This window comes from Schistosoma haematobium, chromosome 6 (assembly GCF_000699445.3).
Source record: "Schistosoma haematobium chromosome 6, whole genome shotgun sequence".
NCBI classification, from domain to species: Eukaryota; Metazoa; Platyhelminthes; class Trematoda; order Strigeidida; family Schistosomatidae; genus Schistosoma; species Schistosoma haematobium.
The window spans coordinates 21059039-21084733 of record NC_067201.1 but is presented as its reverse complement, the minus strand read 5'-3'; the positions used below and the strand labels follow the sequence as shown (position 1 = coordinate 21084733).

General features: G+C 35.5%; 1 protein-coding gene across 3 annotated transcripts; it reads right to left on the bottom strand.

Annotated features, from left to right (window-relative positions):
- Positions 1–2427: 2427 nt before the first annotated feature.
- Positions 2428–20919, bottom strand: DMAP1_1 (DNA methyltransferase 1-associated protein 1). 3 transcript variants are annotated; one of them, XM_051217105.1, is made up of 12 exons: positions 20543–20919; positions 19925–20507; positions 19795–19880; positions 16675–16795; positions 15129–15212; positions 13452–13673; positions 12491–12694; positions 11164–11574; positions 10174–10242; positions 7894–7966; positions 6070–6224; positions 2428–3959 (listed from the first exon to the last, which is right to left on the bottom strand). In XM_051217105.1, exons 2-12 carry the CDS (start codon positions 20024–20026, stop codon positions 3447–3449), a joined length of 2040 nt encoding a protein of 679 aa, XP_051065740.1. In that variant the 5' UTR covers positions 20027–20507; positions 20543–20919; the 3' UTR covers positions 2428–3446. The 3 variants fall into 3 exon arrangements, with proteins under 3 accessions (XP_051065740.1, XP_012796371.3, XP_051065741.1); XM_012940917.3 differs by having other exon boundaries at positions 19925–20045; positions 20876–20919; XM_051217106.1 differs by lacking the exons at positions 19795–19880; positions 19925–20507; positions 20543–20919 and having other exon boundaries at positions 10943–11574; positions 13452–17296.
- Positions 20920–25695: the final 4776 nt, after the last annotated feature.

Genomic DNA, 25695 nt, shown 5'->3' with positions numbered 1-25695 from the left:
TATCCGTAATTTAATCTCCATTAGAATATAACACCTCCCTCTTTTTTGAAGATTCGAAGTTTAGATCCTGACCTATAACTTTAAATTCTCCAGCATTTTCTTCCCCACGAAATAATGTTGGATCTTCATATATCCAAGTTACAATTAATGCGACTTTATTTAAAATATATTTCTCGCATTGAATAAAGAATTCATTGGAAGTGACTACATGTTGAGAATGAACAACATTTGATCTGAGGTCATCAGGATTTGATTCTTCTGAGACACATTCCTTAAATTCATTAAGAATCTCATTATATATATATATATATATATATATATATATATATATATATATATATATATATATATATATATATACGTGGATTGGTTGAAGTTAGACATTAACACCGTTGGATGTCGACTCAGTAGTCTAAACGTTAAGCATTCGCCGTGCTAGACTGATACGTCATGGATTCACTTGATGTTGTTTTACTTGTATCTTTCCATTGTTATTTACGAGTGCAATTGATGAGTCTCATGTTGGCATATGTGCGGATTACCTTGATATAGCCTTAAGTCACAAGCTTTTTAAGCAAAGATGGATTGTGACTAACAGTGGAATCATTTGAAGTCTTAAATAACAATGGGAAAATACAAGTAAAGCGACATCAAGTGAATGTCTACTTCTAGAAATGTTTTGTATAAAATGATAGATGAAATAAATATGTTACTGAATAGTTTGAATTGGATATGATGAATACATCTAGGAGTTTGTCAACTAACATTTTTATTCCCTCAATTTACTTTGAAGTTGAATAAACTACGTATAGAATCTATGAAATACTAAAAGGTTAAAATCCAGCTATGAATAATAATAATAATAATAATAATAATAATAATGTTGTGAATCAACATGTAAGATCCAAGTTTTTTTTCTGTAAAAGATACTGGAAACCCTTTCTATAATTGTATTTCGTACACTGTGAATGAGTTGTAACATGTTTACTTCATACTTAGGTCATGAACTCACTGAATGTGATTATCTCATCAAAACTTTAAATGACTTAATATATTAACCACATGGATGAGTAGAGTACAGCAGATACTCCTTTAAAGGTATCTATGATTCTGGGGTCATAGCTTAAAGTGAATGGTAGATTCTTATGATTGGTTAATTATGGTGAGCAGTGATTTGTCTAACGTAAACTTTATACGAGTTCACTAAACATAAATCTCAGATGAGAAACATCATTATACCATTGGTCTATATCGGGTTAATCAATGATAAATGAAGCAGTTGAATGCATTGACCAACTCAATTATTTACATCATGCTATCAATGCTGATGAGCTGATAACCAACAATTTAGTATCAGTACAGAGAGCATCTATCAATTTAAATCCTACATTATCATATATATGTACCTTAGGTATATGTCACGTATTGAACTATCGTCTACCATGAATTGAATTACTAGCTAATACAGGGGAAAAATATTTCACTTGATGAGATCCAGAAATTATACCGATTTATGAAGTTACCAACTGTTGGTCCCAGTTATCTAACATTTCTACCTATAGTGCTCTTAACACTAAGCATCATTAGCTGGAGATCCTTGGTAACATTCAGATTTTAGTTACAATGAAATCCTTTTTTTATTAGTTCTATCGAGTTGAATGATACGGTAAATTAAAACTACACAATTCTAGCAGCTATATTTATAATTAGACTATTTAATTATTTTCACAACTACGGCAGATAATAAACAGTCCTATGACTCGACTTGGTGTTTAGGACTGCAATTGACCAGTCTCTTATTGGCATATGTGCATATTGCCACGATATTACCTTAATTCACAAGTATTCTAAGCAAAGATGGATAATGGCTAACAGTGGAATCCAGGATGCGCGTATCGTCTTGTTTATACAACCAGGTGGCTATAAGGACTCAAAAGCTAAGTCGATAACGCGATGACACTTAAGGCGAACAGCACTGAGTTGGAGTCCTGCAGTGAACATCAACTCCGAGATGCAGCTACATCCAGCTGATGAGTCCCAAATAGGACGAAACGCACATCCTGGATTCCACTGATAGCCATTATCCATCTTTGCTTAGAATACTTGTGAATTAAGGCAATATCGAGGCATATGCACAGTATGCACATATGCCGATAACAGACTGATCAATTGCAGTCCTAAACGTCAATGGGAAGATTCAAGTACACAATACCAGATGAATTTAAAATTCACCCCATTACACAAGCAAGTGGCTCAGTAGCTAAGTGGATAACGCAATAGTATCGACAGACACAAGTACTATCTAACTCCAATCGGAAGTGGAAAACCTGGCAAGAGAATGCCACGAAGGTCGACTTGAAGAAAATGGAATTAGAAATTGTGAATTAGAAGAATTATACAGAATATTAAAGACAAATGATGGAAACGTGGAAATGAAGTATTTCATGTATGATTCCTATATATTACCGAGACGCTCTGTAATTTTATGTTGGGTTTTCGGTTGTCTTGACCTGTGCTCTCTTTCATTAGTAATAGTAGATTTATTATTTATTTATTTATTTTAACACAAACATTGGTACAAGGAGACACCAAATACATATACGCCACACAAATCTCATTTGATATGTGTGAGGGCTGTGATATTGCCCAGGTGCCTAAACCGAAGCAGGTGGTTTTCTTAGGAAGCTACACACAGAACCTTCGACCTGGAGGTTTCATCCACAAGGCAGTGGAGCAACGTAAGAAGATGCATTCCCATGGTAGCTGGTGACCAACGATTAGTTCATACGCCATTTGTTCCTTCAGGATACTGGAGCCGATGTGCACCATTAATTTGGAATGAGGGTTTTCCAATTCCCCTAGGTGGACTCACCATATTGACCAACCCAGTTAAATCCCCGGACATTCGCTTTTCGTCCTCTCGATTTTGTAAACAACACCCCCGCCACTAGAAGGCAGTGAGTAGGAATTTCCTGGCAGAAGCTATATACGCGTGGCCATGTGAGAGCATTACGAGAGGGAGAGCGGACTCTCCCTACTCTCGACCGTACCAGGGCATTTGGGGGCAATAGTAGTAGAAGTAGTAGTATGAGGAATACATGTATTCAGTTTATCATAAACTTTGTCTAAAATAACAATCTTGACTTCCTAACCAAAGAATAAAAAGATATTTTGAGGTGTTTCTAGCAAATCTGAAAGTTCAGAGTTCAATTTAGTATGGAAAACAGTTTTTAAATGATTCTTAATTGTTAACCATTCTTTCTAACTGACATCAATTAGGTAATGAGAATTACCTTTTAAAGCAAAGAACATGGTAAAGGAAAAAATATTTATTATGAAATTGTTTCATTTTGAAACGATAGAACAAATGAGATCAATCGAATAAATATTTTTATGTACACATACACAACAAAGAATTTTTGTTTGTTTCTCCATAAACAACAGTTTCAATCAACAAGTTGTCCTTTAATTTTAAGTTTCTTTAAAACACGTCCTTGTTCTAAAGCTGCTGCTCTTCTACGACGTTGTGAACTACCGATACCATCCCCGGCTGATGATGAATTATCCGAGTCTAGATTTCCAGTGCCTCCACCACCTCCTGACAATGCTGGAGATGATCGAGTAGTTGTTAATCCACTAGAATTATACTGTCCATTATCTGAAGAATTCACGATAGACGATGAGTTTAATCGACATTGTTTTGTATCTGATTTCTCCGTTGTTGTATTCATAGGTGGAATACCACTACTTCCGCTAGTCATATTATGCATACCTAAACTTCCAGCAGCCGCAGCCAATGTACCAGCAACTCCAAGTGAATGACGCGGTAGAATTGGACGTTTTGAATCGGCTACACGAAGTGCTGACAAAATCAATGGATCAATTAAATTATAATAAGAATCTTCAGGTGATTCTGATATACTAGGATTTGGAAGACTAGCAAGTCCACAAGGTAATGGCTAAAAGAGGAAATTAGACATTAAAAAAAAGAAACGCTTCGTTCAACTATACACAAAAAAATCTAGAAGAACTTAAAATACACAATTATCAACCAGGAGAGTAAGTATTAACGATTGTATGTAACTGAAAACTTTATCACATTCTACAGAGACATAGTTTTCAGGAAGTATGTCTACAAGGATAAAAGTTACTACTCTATGCTAGTACGTTAAGGAATACAGTGAGTTAGTAAGAGTTACTCTCCATTACTTTTTGTGAAATTGATCCGCATCAACCTGATGTAACTATTCTGAAACATCAATGTTGGTGGACTGCACATGCTTTACGTATATCGTTTCAGTACCTTTCACATAAAAATGTCAATACCGAAACTGGATGGAGAAAACTGACATTATTAGTTTATGATATGGAGTCGTAGTATGAAAGATAGTTCTGTATACGAATGACATTCACTAGTTCATCCCAACTTGCTAGTTGAAGTTCTAGAGGTTATAGAACTCAGTGATTATCTTTGTTAAAAAAAACCCTAATCTTTCCGATTACTGCTTATACTCTTACCGCCTCTACAACTACGGGATTTTAATCGACAACTGCATCTCTGTGTTATTGTGGTGTGGCAACTCGAACTGATGTACGTACGTACGAAGTTCTACGTTGTTACTGACTGACTGAATTGTTAAACAACATCTATTTGTTTACAGTAATCAGGCTCAATGAAGCTAATTGATTGTGTGAAAGTATTTAGTTCGTGATATGTTGAAACAATCTAATCTAAGCACATGTTGTTGATACAAAAGACTGTAAGTGATGAATTCCTGTTGTCGTATATGCATCATGAACAAATTACCTCGATATAGTCTGTTTAGTTGAAAGTCACACTTCAAAATGTCACATGGATATCTGTTTCCTGTGGGTTAGACCTAGAAAATGCATACATCCAGATTGACTAGATCAGTACTAATGCAGTAACCTTTTCAAGTTCTTCAATCAGAAGTAACCATCACAATATGATCAACTGAAAAGTGACAACTGTCCACCAATCTCTAACAACATTTTTCATTATATTTTCATTATATGGTATGTGCTTTGCACCTTCGAAGTACAAAGTACTTTTACAAGACTGGAAGGATTCTAATCCTGCACTCACTCTGGATGGTGAGCAGATAGAAGTAGTCGAGAAGTTCGTGTATGTAAGTAGCTGCATAAGTGCTGGTGGGGGCGTGAGCGATGAGATCAATGCATGTGTAGTGAAAGCCAGAGCGGCTTATGCCAATCTGGACCATCTTTGGCGCCTTCGTGATGTTAGTCTGGCTGTAAAAGGTCGAATCTACAACGCGTCGGTGAGAGCAGTTTTGCTCTATGCTTGTGAAACCTGGCCTCTCCGAGTTGAAGACGTTAAACGACTCTCTGTGTTCGATCATCGCTGTCTCCGAAGGATTGTTGACACCCAGTGGCAACACCATGTTAGTAATGCAGAGGTTCGGCATCGTGTGTTCGGGCACGCAGACGATAATGCAATCGGTGTCACCATCTTGAAACATCGACTTCGGTGGCTTGGACATGTTCTACGAATGTCGTCCCATAGAATTCCACGTCGTGCATTATTTGCCGACTCTGGGACTGGTTGGAAAAAGCGGAGAGGTGTTCAGTGTATGACATGGTGTCGTGGTATGAAAGAAAGCTGAAAAGGGCTGGCCTGTGTTGGTCCTTCACGACTCCCTGGTTGGGGTCCGAGAGATGGTGCAACACAGTGGCTAGAGACGTTATCAGATATGGCTCAGAATAGAAGCCAATGGCGATCCTGCTGTAACTTTCTTTCACTTTCTTCATAAAAAATGGTTGTTTCTTCCCTAACTGAAAGATTTCTCTTCATTGTACCTTTCCGTTTCCCCCATTATTACTATTATTATTATTACACGACTTCACACTAATCTGCTCGTTATTGTTCCTTTTTTTTCTCTTCGAATCCTCATTGTTTTGTGTGGCGCATATATATTTGGTGCCCTCTGGTATGAATATTTATGTATCCAAATAAAATAAAATAAAACCTCTAACAACACTTGAAATCACTCTCGTTATGACTAACAGAAAAAAGGTGGCAAGAATTACTTTATTAGGAGCAAATGTTTCTAGTCGTAGCCGAGCTGAGTGTAGTTCCAAGTCACAATTTAATAGAGCTAGACGTAAATCGAATAAAAGTAGAATTTTTGAACGTAAACCATTATATGCTTCAACAATTTCTGCCGTTGCCGGTGGATTAGGATCTGGAAAAATTGTAAAAATGAAAATATTTCACCGATATCTAATCAACCAAAAACGAGAAGAATAACTATATTTGATAAGAAAAAAGAACCAAGTACACCCTAGTCAGTTAAATGCAATGTAGACCACCACAACTAGATGGTCTGAACCTAAGTACACGGCTCAGTTTAACAGTTCGTGTCATTCATGGACTGATATCATGTATTGGTCTGGCCACTTCAAGCTATCTTCCAACCCACTACTACACGCGCCATCATCTCGCGTCAATGTATTCGGTAGATGAGCATATGTAACACATGAGCTAACCATCGCAGCTGATAAAGATTTACTAGCTCGTCAATCGATTTTCTATAATTACTTAATTCTTTGTGCCTGACCTCAAAACTGTTAAGCTGGTGGCTGCGAAATACATGAACAATGGTTCGAAGACACCTACGATCGAATACTACTAACGTATGAATATACTCTATTTTTTAAAAATTACATCTCATGCCCATAAAGTAGAACAGAGAGAACTAGTGAGCAGTAGACTCGTTGTTTATTCAGTGAATGAGTCTCTTCTTACAGTAAAAGTGACGTAAGTTGTCAGAAACATAACTGCTGAATGGTTTAGAAGCGACCGACAGGTAACCCTGCCGTTTCACATAAGTTACGTATTAGTTCGTACTCTTCGCAACAAGGAGTATCTGTAAACTTGTAGGAACTGATAACCCACACCAAATTCGAACAGACATCACTCAATGTCACAGTCAAAAACTTCTCCGGTAAACTACGTGGACTGTAACTGAAGTATCACAGAATTGATTGGCCGATGAGTACGTATAACCAATGAAATATTTGTCTGGTTTAGTTTAACTACCTCTGTTTTTGACTAAAACCTAGAGTAATTTCGTTAAGAATTTGATCTTTCACTAGATTTTAAGTAGTAAATCTATAAATTTCATGCTGATAAAGGTGATATGAAATTGCGCTAGTAAATCTACTTCCTCAAAGTCAACACTATTTAAGACCATGAGTAAGCACTTATAAGAAAGACTATGAGACAGTAACTCCGCCGGTAGCTTTTCCAGGCTTACTGCCGGTCCCAACCCCGGGTAAAGGAGGAGGGGTGGGCATGGGATTAGCAACCTTATCCCGTAGAAAACTAACTCGCTAAAAAACGCTAACCAGGAAAAAATAATTCATACCAATGAGACAGAGTTGATCACACAATGTCTAGCTTGAACCTCATTGGTTTGTTGCCAAAGCATAATTTTACTGAAATACAAACATTTACCTAATTTTCCCTGTGACGAAACTTGGCCAAGTCAATTTTAATACACAGCATATAAATATATAAATTCTCTTAAAACAATTTGAACGGTTATTAATCCAAGTAAAAACATAAATTGAGATCGTGAATAGACCAATGTTAGATCATCATTGAAAACCTTTAAACACTGGACGACCGTTTAATCCTAGTATGGTACTCCTCAGTAGTGTGCATCCACGAGACCTGAGGTCCTAAGTTGGAATCACGCGTGGGGAATCGTGGATGAACACTTCTGAAGAGTTCCATACTAGAACGAAACGGCCGTCCAGTGCTTACAGGCTTTCAATCGTGGTCATGATCTCAATTATAAACCTAACAATCTCCAACGTCCTTATACTGATAAGAACATTAAAACTTACCAATTTGTAAATGACCTAAGAAGTTTTCAATGATTCTTGTCTTTTTCTGTCCTAAATTACTGGGTAATTTCATCTGAAATATTTGATGAAAAAAATGATGAAAAGTAAATGACTGAATTCTATTGGGTTATGACTTTTCATACTAGAAATTTTCTTCAAAATTAATCATTAATAAGTCAGCCAGTCAGTCAGCCCTGCCCTGTCATATGTAACACAGAACTTAGCACAAATATTCATAGATCAAAGTTGCCACTTAACATTAGTAAAACAAGATGAAACTATCAAGACAAAGCCCAGAGTAGTAGAAGTAGTAAAAGTGTATTAGTGGTATTAGAAAACACTAGGCATAGACAATATGATTCGAAAAAGAATTGATTCATGAAGTAGAACATAGAAATTTAAAAAACTAGACATAAAAAATGGCAAAGAATGAATGTAACGGATTCTTATCACCGAAAGTTTTCAAACATTAGTCACAGTAATCACGTGAAATGCAAATAGGTAGACTACAACCGCCTTTATGCCTCAATCCAACAGTCAATGAGTTCATGAACTGACGTCTTGATTTGCCCGCTATCCTGGTCAGCCTTCTATGGGCATTATTAGTATGAAAAGTTCATAATTGTTCAATAGTTAGTTTGCACCACAAACTGACTTTTCTAGCTATACAACATTGGAGAAATCACAGAGTAATCAACAACTATCTTGTTCTGACATTTCAAGAATTCTAATAAGAAATCACGAGCAGTAGAGTTCAATCGTGCCCCAGGATGTGAGACAAGCATTATCGATCGTAAACAAGTAGGTGACAATCTGTAAGTACAAGTGAAAATTCAAAATTTTTTACACTACAAACAGTCCCAAGGATTGACTGTCTGTACAAACTTCAATTTTCTAACTGTGTAAACATTGAAAATAAATCTTGGCTTATGTTGACGTGATTTATTGTTTGTCTAAATAAATAAACATTAGTACGAGGTACCAAATATATATGAGCCACTCAAATCATTTGATTTGTATGAGAGCTGGTATACTGCTCAAACTCTCAAACCGAAGCAGGTAGTTTTTTAGGGGATTACTCCCCAAGCCTTTGACCTAAAGGTCTAATCCACAAGACAATGGAGCAACGTACTAATCATGCATGTCCACTACATTGTGAACATGTAAGGCTATTCACATTTTAATTATCGACAAGGATAAGAGAGGGCAAGAGTGGGGGAACTAAGAACTTATAAACAAGAATTTTATCAGGATAACTAGGCTAATTTCACCCATTTATTCATCATACTCAATGTAGGACCTAGATACAACATTGTATCAATCCACGAGTACACACGTATCACATCAATGTAGTGTGAGAGATGAAGCATCATCATAAAATAAGTGCCAAGTAAGAAGGAATTGATTCTAAATGAAACGACATTTCAAAAAAGAAAAGAAATGAGATCGAAGAATTAAAAACCACAAGTGACAATTAACTCAAGTTGTAAATAAGAATAGAGAAGAAATGTAAATACACTATCCAATGCCAATAATTGTTAGGTCCCGATAAGCATGATGAATGGTAACTTTGGGAATCCATTATGGACCAATACTATACGTATATTTTTATCGTATAATTGTTATGTAACTAAACTACTCATATCCGTGTCCCACTTATTATGAGCTTTGTTTTGACCTATGAACTATTATTATACCATTTGCCATTCTTGAATTATGTCCTGCCTATTAATTACTACCCACTTCATTCACAGCCACATCTGGCTGATTCTTGTACAAATGTTGTTTTCTATTTTATGGTACGTTGTGGTCTGTTTGATTGGTATATAAACTCAGTATGTTTGATATATAATGATTCATATTCCAGAGGCTGAGATTGGCGTTCTGGACTAAACCAGCTGGGCTAGGCGGAAAGCAGGACCAATCAGGAAACTAGACTGCTCATAAGGGTTTACGCGTTATTGGTCCGATCGATAAGTCACTGCTCTCTAATCAGCGGTCAGAAGTTATAACAATAATCATTAAGAAAGAGTATTTTGCCGGAGCCAATCAAGGAGTATACACTTACTTAAACGACTAAAAGTCAAGTAACTTCACAAACTGATGTCATGTCTTGATATGACTATACTCATAGCTTCTTTATAATTACATTGAATATTAATAAGGTTTGTCAAACAATGATAAAATGATACAATAATTTAGAAAGATTAATAGTAGTATGTAAAAATTAGGCCCTATTCATCAGTGATGAGTTATACGAAGTAAACAGACACCATTTACCTTTTGACTACGTAGATGAGCACCGGGATTTTTGCTAACATCCAAAAAGTTTATTGAATATTGTGTATTCTGAAGAAAAAACACGAAAATTCAAATCAAAACTTTTTTGAGCAGAAACACAATATGGAAGAGGAAAATTTTCGATATCTAAGACGGGATCTTTACCATTCATTGTTGGCATATGTGAGTATTGAATAGAGTTCCTCGATATACCCATTATGTCACAAGTTTACATAGATCAATGTCATGTATATCAAATCTCTCTTAGTGAAGATCGAATTCTATCGATCAAGTTACAATGTGACCACTAGTCAAGATAGAATTTAATCTTCACTAAGAAGGACTTGACATACATGGCATTCTGGAAACCATGAGAAATGATATTCAACATTATTTATGACTAAGCTATCTGGACAAATTTTGGATAACCTTCTCATAAATGAGTAAGTTTATTGTAATGGTACTCGTCAGCTTTCAGAAAAAAAGAACCAACTATAAACCTTGAGAAGATTCACAAATCACTTAAAACCACTGGATACATTTAGTTCTTAGTATAGTTTCAGCTATAGACTCTTGAATTTTAAGACCTGTCCAACTACCGTCTACTTAGACGAGTGGTGTTAATTGGAGTAGCAGTGTAGGTTGTAAGAAAACTAAAAATGGTCAAATTAAAATGTCGGACTGTTTCATGAAATCATTGACTATATAGGCCTAATATTAGCTACAACACTTTATTACAATGATTAATCACTAATGTATATTGACTCACACATCGTTGTCTAAATTGACTTCAGACTATGAAACAAAGGAATCTTGATTTTCAATCCATAGGTTGTAGATTTAAACCCAGCTTCCACTGAATTCAGTTTGAACGGACACAAAAAAGAATCACAAGCCTCACCTATATACACACATAAACTCTATGCCTTAAATCCAAGTACCTATAACGCTTAATAACATGAATTAAGTCAAGGAATACTTTCAACTCACTAGTGCAGTATTAGCTGTATTCGAGGCAGAATTTAACGAAGCACAAATATCTCCGGAGGATATCGATGCTCCAGTATTAGCACCACCAGCTACTCCTAGACTTGTTAAATTAGTACAACTAGAATCTGTATTGATGAGTGAATTTGTATTTCCAATTAACTGACTAGATGATGATGTAATATTGCCAATACTGTTATTACTAGCATTTAAACCACTAACACCACTGGGTCGTTTACGTTGTAATCCAGTATTTCCTGTTAGTGTTGTTGATGTTAACAATGAATTATTGGAAGATGATAAACCACCGCCAACAGACGAGTGTGTAGATGTAAGCCAAGAATTTGTATCATCTGTATTCGTCTCATAACCTGTATGCTCAGATAATTCACATTCCCGAGTTACACTGTCAGCCTACAAAATAAAACCAAAATGAAAAGGAACTGGTTTGAGAAATAATTGGCATTCATTAAGTTTTACATAAATGATAATAATAACGAAAAATATTACAAACTTTGTACTTTGTACATTAAAAAGTCAATCAATATTTCCATAGTATGTAAATTTTTCTCATGTTTAACTCATTCTTTGTGTAATTAGATATGAGCTACCCTCTAAGGACGAGGGCTAACGATATTACTATCCAGAGTTTCCTAACCCAAAGTAGGTGCAATGGGGCTCGAACCTGAGACCTAGTGGTTGAAAAGGCAAGCAAAGTGTTCTAGATAACTGACAATAATCCAGTGAGTTTTGTTATCTACAGATATTTATTTATTTATTTAAACACATAAACATTGGCATAAGGAGGCACCAAACAGATATGCGCCACATAAATCATTCGATTTTTGTGAGGGGTGGGATACTGCTCGGGTTCCCACCAAACCGAAGTAAGTGGCCTTTCTAGGGAGCCACAACCCGAGACACTGACCTAAAGGTCTAATCTACAAGGCAGTGGAGTAACGTCAGGAGATGCAGTACCATGGTAGCTGGTGACCGATCCCATTTGTTTCCTTAGGATCCTGGAGCCCATGTACATCATTGGTTTGGAATGAGGATTTTCCAATCACCCTAGGTAAATCCTCTGCATTCATCAACCCGATTAAAGCGCCGGATATTCGCTAATCGGTGATCAATAATAAATCATCTTCAAACACTGTTTTATTACCGTAAACTACAGTTTATTTACTAAACGTCTATAGACTTTATAAAAGAGATCTCCATTAACTACATTACATATACTGTAAGATTTAGAAGTAATTCCACTAGAGAACAATAAAAGAAACAAATTTACCAAAGAGCATAAAATTTTCCTTAAAAAATGTACATTTACCAATGAGATAAGTTTTTGTAAATCTTGTTTTTTACGTTCACGTTCTTTACGTCTAGCTTCAATTTTACGCAATTCCATAATTAAACGTTGTTCTTCTTCAACTTGATCTTTTGTACGACCATAAAGTAAACTTAATTGTTGTTTACGTCGACGTTCATGTGCTGCATCATATCGTAGACCTTGTGAAAGATTTGTTCCACGAGCCTTAAGAAGTATAATCAGACGTAAAAATAAGTACTTGGTAATTGAAATGATCTGTAGGAATTCTTACGTCACTTAGGTTTTATACCAATAGACACTTGTCAGTGAAATGTATTTAATAGAAGTATTTTTAAACAGATAATGGAAATAATATACATCACCAAAAACAGTATGTTGAATATATACATTAGGATTTTGAAACCACGAACTGATCTTGGCTAGACCATCAATGAGAACCTGAAAGCACTGTGAAGCTTTTTCGTCCTAGTATAGGATCCCTCAGCAGTGTTCATCCATGACCTAATCACGAGGAATGAAACCCAGGATTTTTGGTCGTACGCACGAACGCTTAACGTCTAAACCGCTGAACCGGTATCCAGCGATGTGAATGTTCTCTTTATTTATTTATTTAAACACATAAACATTGGTACAATAAGGCACTAAATATATATATATGCACAAAACAAATCATTCGATTTATGTGAGGGATAGAATACTGACCGCGCGCCAAAACCAAAGCAAGTAGTTTTTTTAGAGGACCGTACCTCGAGACACTGACCTAGAGGTCTAATCCACAAAGCAGTGGAGCAACGTCAGAAGATGGAGTCTCGTGGTAGCCGGTAACCAACAATAGGTGAGTATACGGATGATATTGCCTTACAGTGCATTAAAAACGATAGTTCATTTAATGCTTGAACATTTAAAGTCCAGTTTTTTAACAGCAAAAATAGAGAAAATATAAGAATAACATTAAGGTTACCTTATCTAATTGTGTTAGAATTCCATAATATCTTTCTTTGAGATCTTCAACAGATGGACGTCCAGGAAACTTTTCACAATCCCATCGATCTCTCATATGAATAAAACGTAAATCAAAACGTTTAGCTAATTCCATCAAATGTGCCGTACGCTCTTCACTCCATTTTAGATCCTTTAGCATTGTTTCGTACTCTTCGGTAGTGTATTCAGGAACAGTGACATGCTAACACCAATTTTTTTCACAAGACATAAATAACAAGAAAATAACTTGAGTAAAACAAAAGAAAAGTATAGTGACACATCGATTTCACTAGTAAAATAACTGTTAGAATTCATCTGAAAGAAACGCTAAGTTCATAAGGCTTTAATACAGTTAGAATTAATACGTTGTGTACTAGTTATATCGCATACATAGGTCACCTTGTTTAATCCTCATCACTTTGAATTAGAATAAGATTATACTATTAACGTGATGAAATAAGAACAGTAGAGTTTCTTAACAAAATGTCGAAACAATACATGGTAAGTGAATTTTAAAAGTAAGGCATATGGCATGATGCAGTTTTACTTTCAACAGTTTTGTCACTAGTTACCATTCTGATAAGGTTTCAATTCACTAAGCTATGTGATTATTGAAACCTAACACCAAGGAATTATGACAAATCAACAGACAATAATTCAACATGACTTTGTATTATTGCACAGTACTAAATCATAAAGTGACTATCTCACCGGTTTCTTCACACAATCCAAACGTTAGCAAATAATATGCAGTTTGGAAGCTGCAAAAAGTAAGCAACCGGTAGGAGGTATTTCAAGAGGATATCAACCGTGGAATTTTTATAAGCACTAGGGTTTTTAAAGCACACTATCGAACCTCAGAGGTTTGTTACGAATTATAATTAGAACTATGGGAATTACTCTTGACTATGTGGAGAATGGAGCATGTGTCACTGATGGTAATTTGTGATCGTCGCGTAGTATTGCGAATCAGGATGATTTCAAAACATAAACTAAGAAATATCGACTTAGGGATTTAAAAATAAAGTGACCGCTACAGGGCTTGATTGTCGTAGGTTTGGTTCATGGCAGGAGAATGAGGTATTCACTTCTGGGTAGTTCCAAACGGGAAACAAACAACCGCTTCATATTTCTTTATTTTCACCAGATAGTGACAATACATCAGTTCCTGAAGTGATTATCTGTTTATTTGAGCAACGTTGGTAGGTGCAGATTACCTATCTGTGGTCAACCCGACTATCATAAACAATGGTTGTGTAGCATAACTTAGAATCAGTCTCAATGGAGCAGATTAATTCGCTTTTATCTAACCCTACATCATAAGTTACGCTTTTGATTTATCTCTTCTCGAACCATATTTTCAATGTTTGATGTGGTATTACCATTTCTACTACTTTTGATATTCAGCATGATTATTTGATTTCGTTGAACTGATGAGATGTTAAAGCTTGGGTGGGTGCATATGTGACAAATTACACATTGCTTATGACCGAGTGACTGAGCTTATGTGAATCCGTAAAAGTAAGTTATTTTCATCCTAAAACTAATCTCCAGAAAACATACCACAATGCTTCATATGATATTAAGTAGTTTAGCTTTATTTTGAAAAAGTGTATAGTTAAGAAATGTTTTGATACATATAGTGTCAATATATTACCTTGTTGTATCGTGCAAAATAATAATCTTTATTAGCCTCTGGATCAGCGCTTTCTCGTCTCCAATGATATAAGACTAAATTATCCTAGTAAGAGAAAAATGAAGTATCCAAGACATAATCTACTATGTTAATTCAATTGTAAGTCTTGATAAATAGAACATTCCTGTTAATTATTATTACGGTGTTTCACTGTGAATAAAGATAGACTGTAATACAATATTTAGTAGTGTACAAATAGCATATAAAGTTTAAAGGAATTACTCAACGCGTAATTTATATGGTGGATTGACTAACTTTGAGATAGATACTTTAGCGAAAGACAGTAACCAAAAAAATTTGATTGTGTATCAGTAATTCTAATGGATAATGGTTATAAAGTATCGCGAATCGACAGTAATTTAAAATGTAAGCTATTGGATCTCAACTAAATGTCCTAGCATGTTCGCCGCAAAATTTGAAGATCTTTGACTCGATTGAAGGTAGGATATGTGATCCACATTATTAGCACTAAGATAAAAACAGCCATGCAAAGTTGATTGGTCTTCAATGTTCCTTTAGACAGAATTAATCTGTTATATGAACTACAAGTGTACGTGCAACAATAAAAACTATCAATGAAAATATTGACAAATTTAGTGGACTGTTAAAAAACGCATGAACAATAATTCAAATGCCCAAATTAAAGTAGGTTGTTTTCTTAGGGTACCACACCCCGAGACACTGACCTAGAGGTCTAATCCACGAAGCAGTGGAGCAACATTAGAAGATTCAGTTCCATGGTACACTGTGGCCAAAAGTAGGTTCATACTCCATTTGTTCCCTCAGGATCCTGTAGCCCATGTGTACCATTGGTTTGGAACCAGGGCTTCCCAACTTCCCTAGGTGAATTATCCGTACTCACCAACCGGGTTAAATCGCCAAACATTCTCTTTTCGTCCTCTCAATCTCGTAGACAACACCCCTAACGTGAGAAGGTAATGAGTAGGACTTCCCTGTCAGTGGTTATATACGCGTGACCATATGAGACCATTTCGAGGGGGGAACGAACTCTTCCCCCATCCTCGGCCATACCAGGGCATTTGGACAATTAAGTTATACTTAAGTATTTGAAATCAATAACTAGTTGGATTTAATTAGATTGGTAAAGCTAAATACGAATAAAGTTGAATTTAACGTGAATGATCGACTACAAACGTTAGCCTCGTTTCTTATATTAGCATTTTATGCATGGCGACCATTAAATCAGCTCTTGGAACATTAAGCATATTTACTGAGTACGTGTTTATTTAATTCGCCTTCCGAGTTTACAGTACAAAAGTTCAAGTGCGGGCTAAATAAGTCGACAATGCAATCTCCGAAATTGATAGCAAATGGAGCTGATTTGTTTTGAAAAAAACAAAACAGTCCCTATCAACATTCTATTTACAACCTATTGAGTAACTGATAAACTATATAAAAAACCCGAAGTGTTTACTAGTTAGGAATAAAAAGACAGCATTCTCACTCAAACATTACGCAATATAGTATGTAAATACAAAAGACTAACTTGTCTAGCGGAATTTGTAAATGGTGTCCATTGCCAAGAACGAACTCGCCCTACACCAATCACAGCTTTGGGTTGTTTATAAAGAGGTGTATTATCAGTTGGCATAATCGGAGGAAGATTACTAAACGCAAAAATAGAATTGGTAAAACATCTGCTACAGTAGGACTCAAAATGAAATATATAGTTTGACGACTACAAATACTTATCCCAATCAAATATTTATTGGATATTTACAATACACAACACTGAATTAGAACGACCTCAACTGATTATAGGCATCGTTGAACGATTGTTCCCATATTTTGGAACCATTGAGTTAGTAATTTTGAGGTTAGATACAAAGTGATAGATAATTATAGCAAATCATTTGACAAGGTGGTGAATCTTTATCGGCTGATACAGTTAACACATGTATTACGTATGTCTATCCACCGACTAAACTGACGCGAGATGATGCCTGGTGTAGGAGTAGGTTGGAGAAGAGCTTGAAGTGGCCAAACCAACACATTATATCAGTCCATGAAAGACACTGATTGTAAAACTTAGCCATGTACCTGAGTGTACACCACCTGGTTGTGATTTACCTGATTATCGTAACCATTTATTAAAGATTTTCATCATCCACTCGTTTTCTTCTTTCAAATCCTAAATTTATAAATTCCTCATCAGTTTGGTTTAATTTCACTAATTTGTATTCTCTTCTCGATGATCAATATTTTCTACTACCTCTACTACTCTGGGACTTGCCCTGATAATTTAATCTCCCTGTAGTAATGTTGCATGGTAACGTGAACCGATGTACACATGTGCTAGGTTCTACATTGCATTTAACTGACTGCGGTGCAACCGAATCTATCTTTTATCAAAGATAGTTAATCTTCTCGTTTTTGGTTGGTTAGTTTCCGGTGAAATATTTTCATTTTCACAATTTCCCAGATCCTAATCCACTAGCAAATGTAGAAATTAATATTAATACTGTTATCACCACTATTAATGGGATTTGCACTAACAATTTCATCGCACTGTACTAATGGTGTATGGCAACTTGCATTGATGTACATATGTGCCAATTTCTATGTTGCGTCTGATTGATTGACTGGTCAATAGTTAAAACTAACGAAAAAGGGAAATTCGCTAGCTAAAGATTGTTTCAGAATAGCTTTATACACCATATTTATGCAGTGAGAAAACTGTGACTTTAAAAGACTACGGTCTTCCTTAAGAATTAAACCTGTATTGTTCATTATTCAGTATAGAAACACAAATCTTTGGATAAATGATAGACTGAGCTACATAAGTTTGAGCTTCAGAGTACATATTTCCTAGTTTTTAGACAAGTCTCTCTAATCAATATTAAATATCTACAACGTTTAGGTTCTCATCGTCCGACTGCTCAAGATATCTAAAACAATGCACTATACTGTTATTCATTCAGTTTCGTTATAGAATTCAATAGTAATGATGCTGAACAACAACTAGATATGAACCAATGTGACACAAGAAATCACGTCGATGCCTTGAAATCTTTCAAAGCGAATAATAAACAATCAAGTTCCGGCCATTCGAAACTTGCTGAAGCCACTACTATAGGGATTCAGGAATCCCACCAATGTGTTTAAAAGGAGATGGTGGTTAATCTTTCTCTGTCTTGGTGACCGATATTTCTTTATTAAACAGTAAAATTTTATTCAGCTTTCAATTAATTGCATCAGCAAGTCTTTGTATTTCAACTGTCTTCTAGATCGGCAGTCTTGTCTGAACTAAGCTTTACTTATTTTATTCCCGCATAGTATTAGCATTTATTCATTGTGTAATCACTTGTTCCTAGCTCTCTGGCCTGTCAATGTTGTAGAATGTTTTTCCACACAAGATATATACTTACGTCCTATTTAGTCTATTAAGTTTACTTACACCCTGATCATGTCAGCTTGTTAAATAGTACAAGTTGTAAGCAGCGGACGAGAACCAAACAAAAAATGAACTCAAACTATTCTTCTCAAGTCTGTTTTCGCTCTCTTGACGATGATAAAGGGATGTATCAAAAAAATTACATGGAGATAATGGGCTATACACGCGCTCGATTATCAGTTAACTTTCAAAGGAAGATATAAATAAATGGATTAATATATAATAAATACTTTAGTGCTGAAAACATCGCGATACGAACTGTATTATTTTCAAACAAGTTTAAAGGTTTTTATTGAGATCATAAACCGATCAATGTCAGAACGCCATTGAAAACATGTAAGCACTGGATGGCCGTTTTGTTTCTGGTTTTGAATGATGGCATAACATTGATCGGTTCATAATCTCAATAAAGCTTAACAAACTCCACAACCATGTACTGACAAGTTGGAAAGTGCTTAGAAATGATATTTATGGAATACTTCTGTCTCATACCAAATATATTTTAGCGTACACACCATTTCACTCAGGTTGCTCGTGTGAAACCTGGCGATGATACCCAATTGAGGAAACTGAAGTACGTAGAGAGGGCGTCAAACATCTGGCCCACTAGCTTCAGGTAAAATGTTTCAACCACTAAGACACACAATCGATCTTGCCTGTCTCCGGATCTCATTTAATGAATTCATCACTCAAACCTTATGTTTTTGAATTCCTATACCAAATGACCTCTAACCTGTTTTTATATATATATATGGTTGTAGGTATCTGACGAGATACATCGAAATATGATGAATTCACGTTATTCTGCATTGACGTTTGTTATGGCTTTATTCGAATTCGTAAAGGGGGCCAATTGCATGACACTGATTTACCGAACTGTTACACCATTATACAAAAACGATCGCACAAAAGACGAGTTTGAGTGTGAACCAGTCACTGAAATAACTTGTAAAGCTCAAACAATAGCATGTACTTCTTTCGTTTAAACACAAAGCTAATACATATACTGAAAGAAAAAGCTCAGTCTGATGATTATATGTACGTCAATTCTCTAGACACAAAGATCGTAATTCTGGTTAAAATAAATGAAGATGTGTATGATTCAGTAGTTCTATGGATAGATAAGCTAATAGCTCAATACATACAACTATAAAATTCAACGGACGATCATTTTTTGAATCAGGATGTTATTTTAATGAGATGAAAACTCACTTGTTAAGAGTGCTATGTAAGCCCCAAACTTCACGAGGAACATGATCGGGTCTTTTTGGTGGTGGGTTAGGGCGAGAACTTTTCCTCTACAACGTTAATAACATTTGAAATCGAAATAATTTGTACTTACTTTCTCTGCACGACTCAGAATGGCTTCTCTATCAAGCATAGACTTTCTGGGACTTGATTCATTCAGATCGAGAATATCTAGGACATCTATTGCAGTACCCATTGTTTGAAAGACAATGAAACTAAAAGCAAATTTTAAAAGTAAACTGCTTAAAGTATATTATGACACAAACATACAACTCTCAATACTAACCAAAAAACACAAGTTACCCACACAACTCACTGGTTCTTCATTATCGTCCATAAGGAAACCGATAATGTGAACCGGTTAGAAAATTAGGATGCTGAAATTTAGGACTTAGTCTGTTAGATTAAAAGTTTGAAATCTACTCCGGATCGGATTTTCGATATTTGGTTCACCATACGTACGTACAGAATATGCGGTTTGCAACTTGAGAATACAGGTGGCACCCAACTGATAAATTATCTTTTTGACGAATCAACTGTTCGAGACTTGTAACATTAACTTCAAATGGTTTAGTTGATGTTAAGGAATTCACCATAAAATTCTAAAACGGTCTTATGACTGTTGCAACAATCTGAGCCCTAATGGGATTTTAGATTCCAGGTAGGTACACAAGTAACTAAGAACATGAGGTATGAATATGCACTATCTTACTTTATTTTAACTAACCAGGAATCGTCCACTATTAAAATCATTAACACACTGCATCCAACGGACGTTATTGCGATCGCAAGATTGATTACCCAGATATACAGCTAGTAAATGCTCGAAAGAAAACTGTTTGGCCTAGCAGACATAACAACTTTTCTTCATCATAAGCATTACTGAAAGCAACTTGTGCGAAATACTGGTCCAGTGATGAAAATTCATCCATTGCGGATACATATGTCAACGTGCTACTACTGTATATCAAAAACTTTGAGATAAATAATGGACAGCAAGGTAAAAAATTGCACACGGAAATTGATAAACACACGTATAACATACAGGAAGATGACAATAACACTTGAGTAACGCAAGACTTGTTTCCAGCGCTTTATCTATTAATATCATATATTCAACACTTTTAAGACATATTTGTGTTTACTTTTTTATTTTTTGAGCTCTTTTTTTTATTTTCTCGATGAGGTTTTAGGTCTGCAGGGGTATTCAGTGAGCAGTAGTCTAACCGCTAGACCGTACTTATTCTAGTCAGTTGGATAGTTTTTGCGAATTTATGTCTTACGATTCGAATGCGTGCATCCGTTTCAGAGGATTGATTTTTCTAGAACCAACAGCTATCTAATTACCAGGCAAGGGGTTGTTTGGTCATAATGTCAAAACAATGAAGCGAAGAGCGAAAAAGACAATTCCATGTTGACCAGACCAAGCTGTATCCGTACAAAATGATGAAGTGCATTTGATTAGGCTGCATTCCGAATGCGTTTCGGGCTAGTTTTGGAGTTTTCTTTGACCGATAGACCAAGAGCATGCTCTGGAGAAATAATCATAAGAGGATTATCATAGATAATATAAGTTGTTTGTGTTCCCTAAAGTTAAGTGCTCATAAGATTATATTTTGACAGGTTAAACTTTTAGCCATCGTCTGTTGCCCTTTCCCCCACTGTTTTAAGATTCTTTCGAAGCTTCAGTGAATTCTTTTCATTTGCAAAGGACCATCTATTCTATACATCGTCAGAGTGTTTGAAGTTCATAGGGTTGGTTTTATCTAGGATGCCGTTAATAAAAATCAGGAAGAGCAGTAGTCCTTATATGATTCCATGTTAAACTCACGATGCTTAGACTCTTCAGCTCGCATGCATTCTGCGTACCTTGAGGCTCAGCATCTAATTCTAAAAGTCGATGGATATTACACGGACCGATATGCTTTGGTCATGACAGATTAATCGGCCGCAAGTTATGAGAAGACTGAACGTTAAGCAGTGACCTTCCCTGGATTTGTGTTGAGCTTCATGGATGATGTTGTTTTCCCGCTGTTCACTCTGCTTTATTTCTGTTACTATAATCATCCTGGTCACATTTCATCTCAATTTTAACGTTATATCTGATCATGCTGAGCTTTCCTTTCCCAATTATAATTTTACTATCTATCTTCATAATGAATATTCAAGTCCTCAACAAAAAAACTAATATAAGTTTCCCTACTAAAAAATAGCGTTCCAAACCTTTGTTTAGTCTACCTCACTGTTACAATGTTTACCCGGATATTATTAACACTAATAATTGTAATTATTATCACCTTAGGAAATAAGTATATATTTTTGATTGTGCAGCTTTGAAAATGAATTCGCCAAGAGAAGAATATGTAGAATCGTGGTCTAACTCGGCATCAGTACACTTACCTTTGTTACTAATAATAATAGATCTAATCCTAAAATCGTAGATTTGTCGACACGTGATTACCCAATCTATGAGATCATACATGGAAGTCACATCATTGCCTATGATGACGCGTCCTATCGTGAAATCATCAACAAGACGTTTAACAGTATTGAAGAATATATTTTGGCTGGGGATAGAACAGTGTATTTTCTGTGGACAGGGATAAATTACACAGAATGGCCACACCTTCAAGGTCGATCGATGCCACACCGAACAATTGTTCCCTCCTCAACCATCTCTGATTCTCTTTCTACGTTATATATCGGATGTAGATTTTCTCAGTTCTCTCATGTTTGGGTCTAAAGATCGTGTGGTTAGGAATCGTTACCACTACGAACACTTCGCTGAATGAATCCTCTTGCTTTCCTGTGTACGTCGTGATCTGATCATCCACCAGTCTTCCTATTACCCTTGAAAGTGCTGAGGGTATTATGACTAGCCAGTAATAAGTTAGATTTTTCTACTCTCCTTTTAAGAATATTGAAGGGAGAGCAGACCATTTTCAATTTCCTGAAATTTGTTGTGATTCTGCTTAGTCCCTGATTAGGTCGCACGCATGTTTCGGAATCGCTGAGCAGGTGTTGTCACATACTAGTGACTTTCCTGAGTGTTTAATGATCAACACAGTACTGTGCTGTTACAAACCGTTTGATGTCTTTGCGCACTCATCTTATTCTAAAAAGACGCTCGTAGATAACCAGTGAGCTTCTGTGAGGTCAGTCAATCCACTGTGCTGCAACAATTTCGGCGGGTTAAATGAGTTTTTGTAAACTGATATCTTTTGAACACAAATTACCTTGTTTGCTCCAAGAGAATAGAGTTGTGGAATATTGTACGATCAAGATCTTAGTCGATATAATTGCATCTCGCTATGCTACTAGAATAATAGAACCGACCCAAAGTCTCAGATTAGCCATAATGTGACTATTTAATCTATAGGATCTTACGTGGAATCACACCATTCTCTATACTGGGTTGTCCTGTTGTGACAGTCATCAGTATGGTGTTTAGGACTTCTGAAGAACAAATTTAGGCTAGAGGTAGATTAATATATTTAATATGGAATGGAAGGAGTTACACAAATTGACCACGGCTTCACGGTCAGGCTATGCCATATTGAATAATTATTTCTGCGCTCATTATTCCCCACCTTCTTTAAATTTTAAACATTGAATGTAACTTTCCTTAGTTGTCATGTGTTGTACTTCGAAGATCGTTTAGTTATGAGACAACACCATTACAAGATAACCTAAACATCACCAGGCAGTCGTTCACTTGGTTATATTATAATTTCTATGCAGAAGTCTGAGCTGTGAATGAAAGAAGTTTTGTTATAAAAATGAAAAAAGAGCATAGACAATAATATTTATTCTAATGAACGAGTTGTTTTGAAAATAAGTAGGATCAAGACACTTCTTTGACATTCTCTGTTGTCCTCTTTGAGTATGTTCCCGTCAAACAATTTTTATCGGGTAGCAGCCAGAAGATAATACATATATGTAATAACAACAGAAAACAGTCAAATGAAGTAACAATAGATAGTATGACCTGTTCCATAGCCTGATAAATATTCCAACTTACCCAGAACCAGTAAATGGAAGACGGCTTAGGGCTTTCACACTTTCATTGATAGCTGCCTAATGCACGTCCCTAAATGAACAGCTTTCAGGAGACCTTCTTTTAAGTGCATAAAGCATATTGTACAAAGTATATCATATAGAATCAAACCATTAGTAATTATGACAATAATATTGGAAAAAAATATGGTACTATTATATGTAATACTGGGATTGAGGAGGTAGTTGCAAAAACATCAACACGCCTACGCTATGACAAAACGTAGAAACAGAACACAACATCTTTTAAAAGATAAAGTACTAGCTGAATACTGTTTGTACATTTCTTTAAACACTCAGGTAAAAGCTACTTCTTACGTTCCACAGATCCAGAAGCGGATATGAAAACCCGAGCATCATGAAGTAGTTTCACTACTCGTCTACAGGACATTACTGAGTATTATGTCGATTTTTCAATAACCCTTCACAAATTTCATGACTGAGCTGGCTATGTATGGTAATTAGCAGTATTCAGATTGGTTTTATAACTAAGAATTCCCGGAACAGTATAGTTCAAGGCAAGCGGAAACAGATGAGCGTAACTGAATGTATTACATTTGGAAATTGTAATAAGCATAGAATCAGTTTCAAAGAAATCATCATTTAGTACAAATAACACACAGTCGGATTTTACTAAATAGCTATCTAGTCACAAATGTGTAGTTGGTGATAGGTATCTTGAGATAGCTTTTCACGAGTAGAATAGCTCTTTGATCTACTATCAGAAAGTTTTTGAGTGCTGCTTGAGGATAATAGTTTTTATTATTCATTTACAGAACACCTTACTAAAATGTGAGAACCATACATTAAGTACTTAATTTGCAAAATGCCAATTAACTGTCTCACACTTGACTGTTCCTTTCGCAAATATTAGTCAATCATCTCAGACTTCATCGTTCCTGAATTTTCATATAATTTGCTTTCTGTTCCCAATCTTTCCTCATCGATCTTCTTGATTTTCTGCTACCAGACATTCTATTCCTGACTAGTTTTATATACTACTTATGTCGAAATAAGTAGCACACTCAACACTATTACTTGATGTAATACTTCTCTGTTAGATTGATCATTTTTCACTTTGTGACTTCAATAAATACGAATAATTCATATATCGACTTGAGCTACACATCTTTTTCATCACTCCCACATAATTAGTTCTTTTAAATTATATCTATCATCATTTAGCTAATATCAAAAATATGCCAAGTAAACTATCAGTGGACGTGTAGAAGTTTAATATCAATGAACAGACATCTAGTGAATTTTCAGCCATTACCGTCAACCATCATTTAAATGTTGTAGAATAAGTGCATGAACAAGAACACAAGTAGAGATAGTCGAATCTGAGAACTGTATAGTAAATACTTAATTTGCAAAATGCCAATTAACTGTCTCACACTTGACTGTTCCTTTTGCAAATATCAGTCAATCATCTCAGACTTCATCATTCCTGCATTTTCATATTTATCGCTCTGTATCCTCATACTTTCCTTCTCGACCTTCTACTGAAATACATTCTATTCCTAACTATCGTTACATACTACTCATGTCGATATAAGTAACACACACTATAATAGTACCTTAAATCCTAGCATTAAGATTCAATATCAAATAGCTCTCTACTGAAGACATCTATAAGCTCCTGATTGAAAAACATTATCCAAATAACCTTATCGGTTTTTCCAGAAAGCTTTACCAACTATAATTAATATTTAACTTAAACAAATCAGAACTCTTTAACCTTGAGAAAATAAATCAATAAACAGTTGATTATAACAATTAAAATTGATTTTATTAAATTAAAAACAA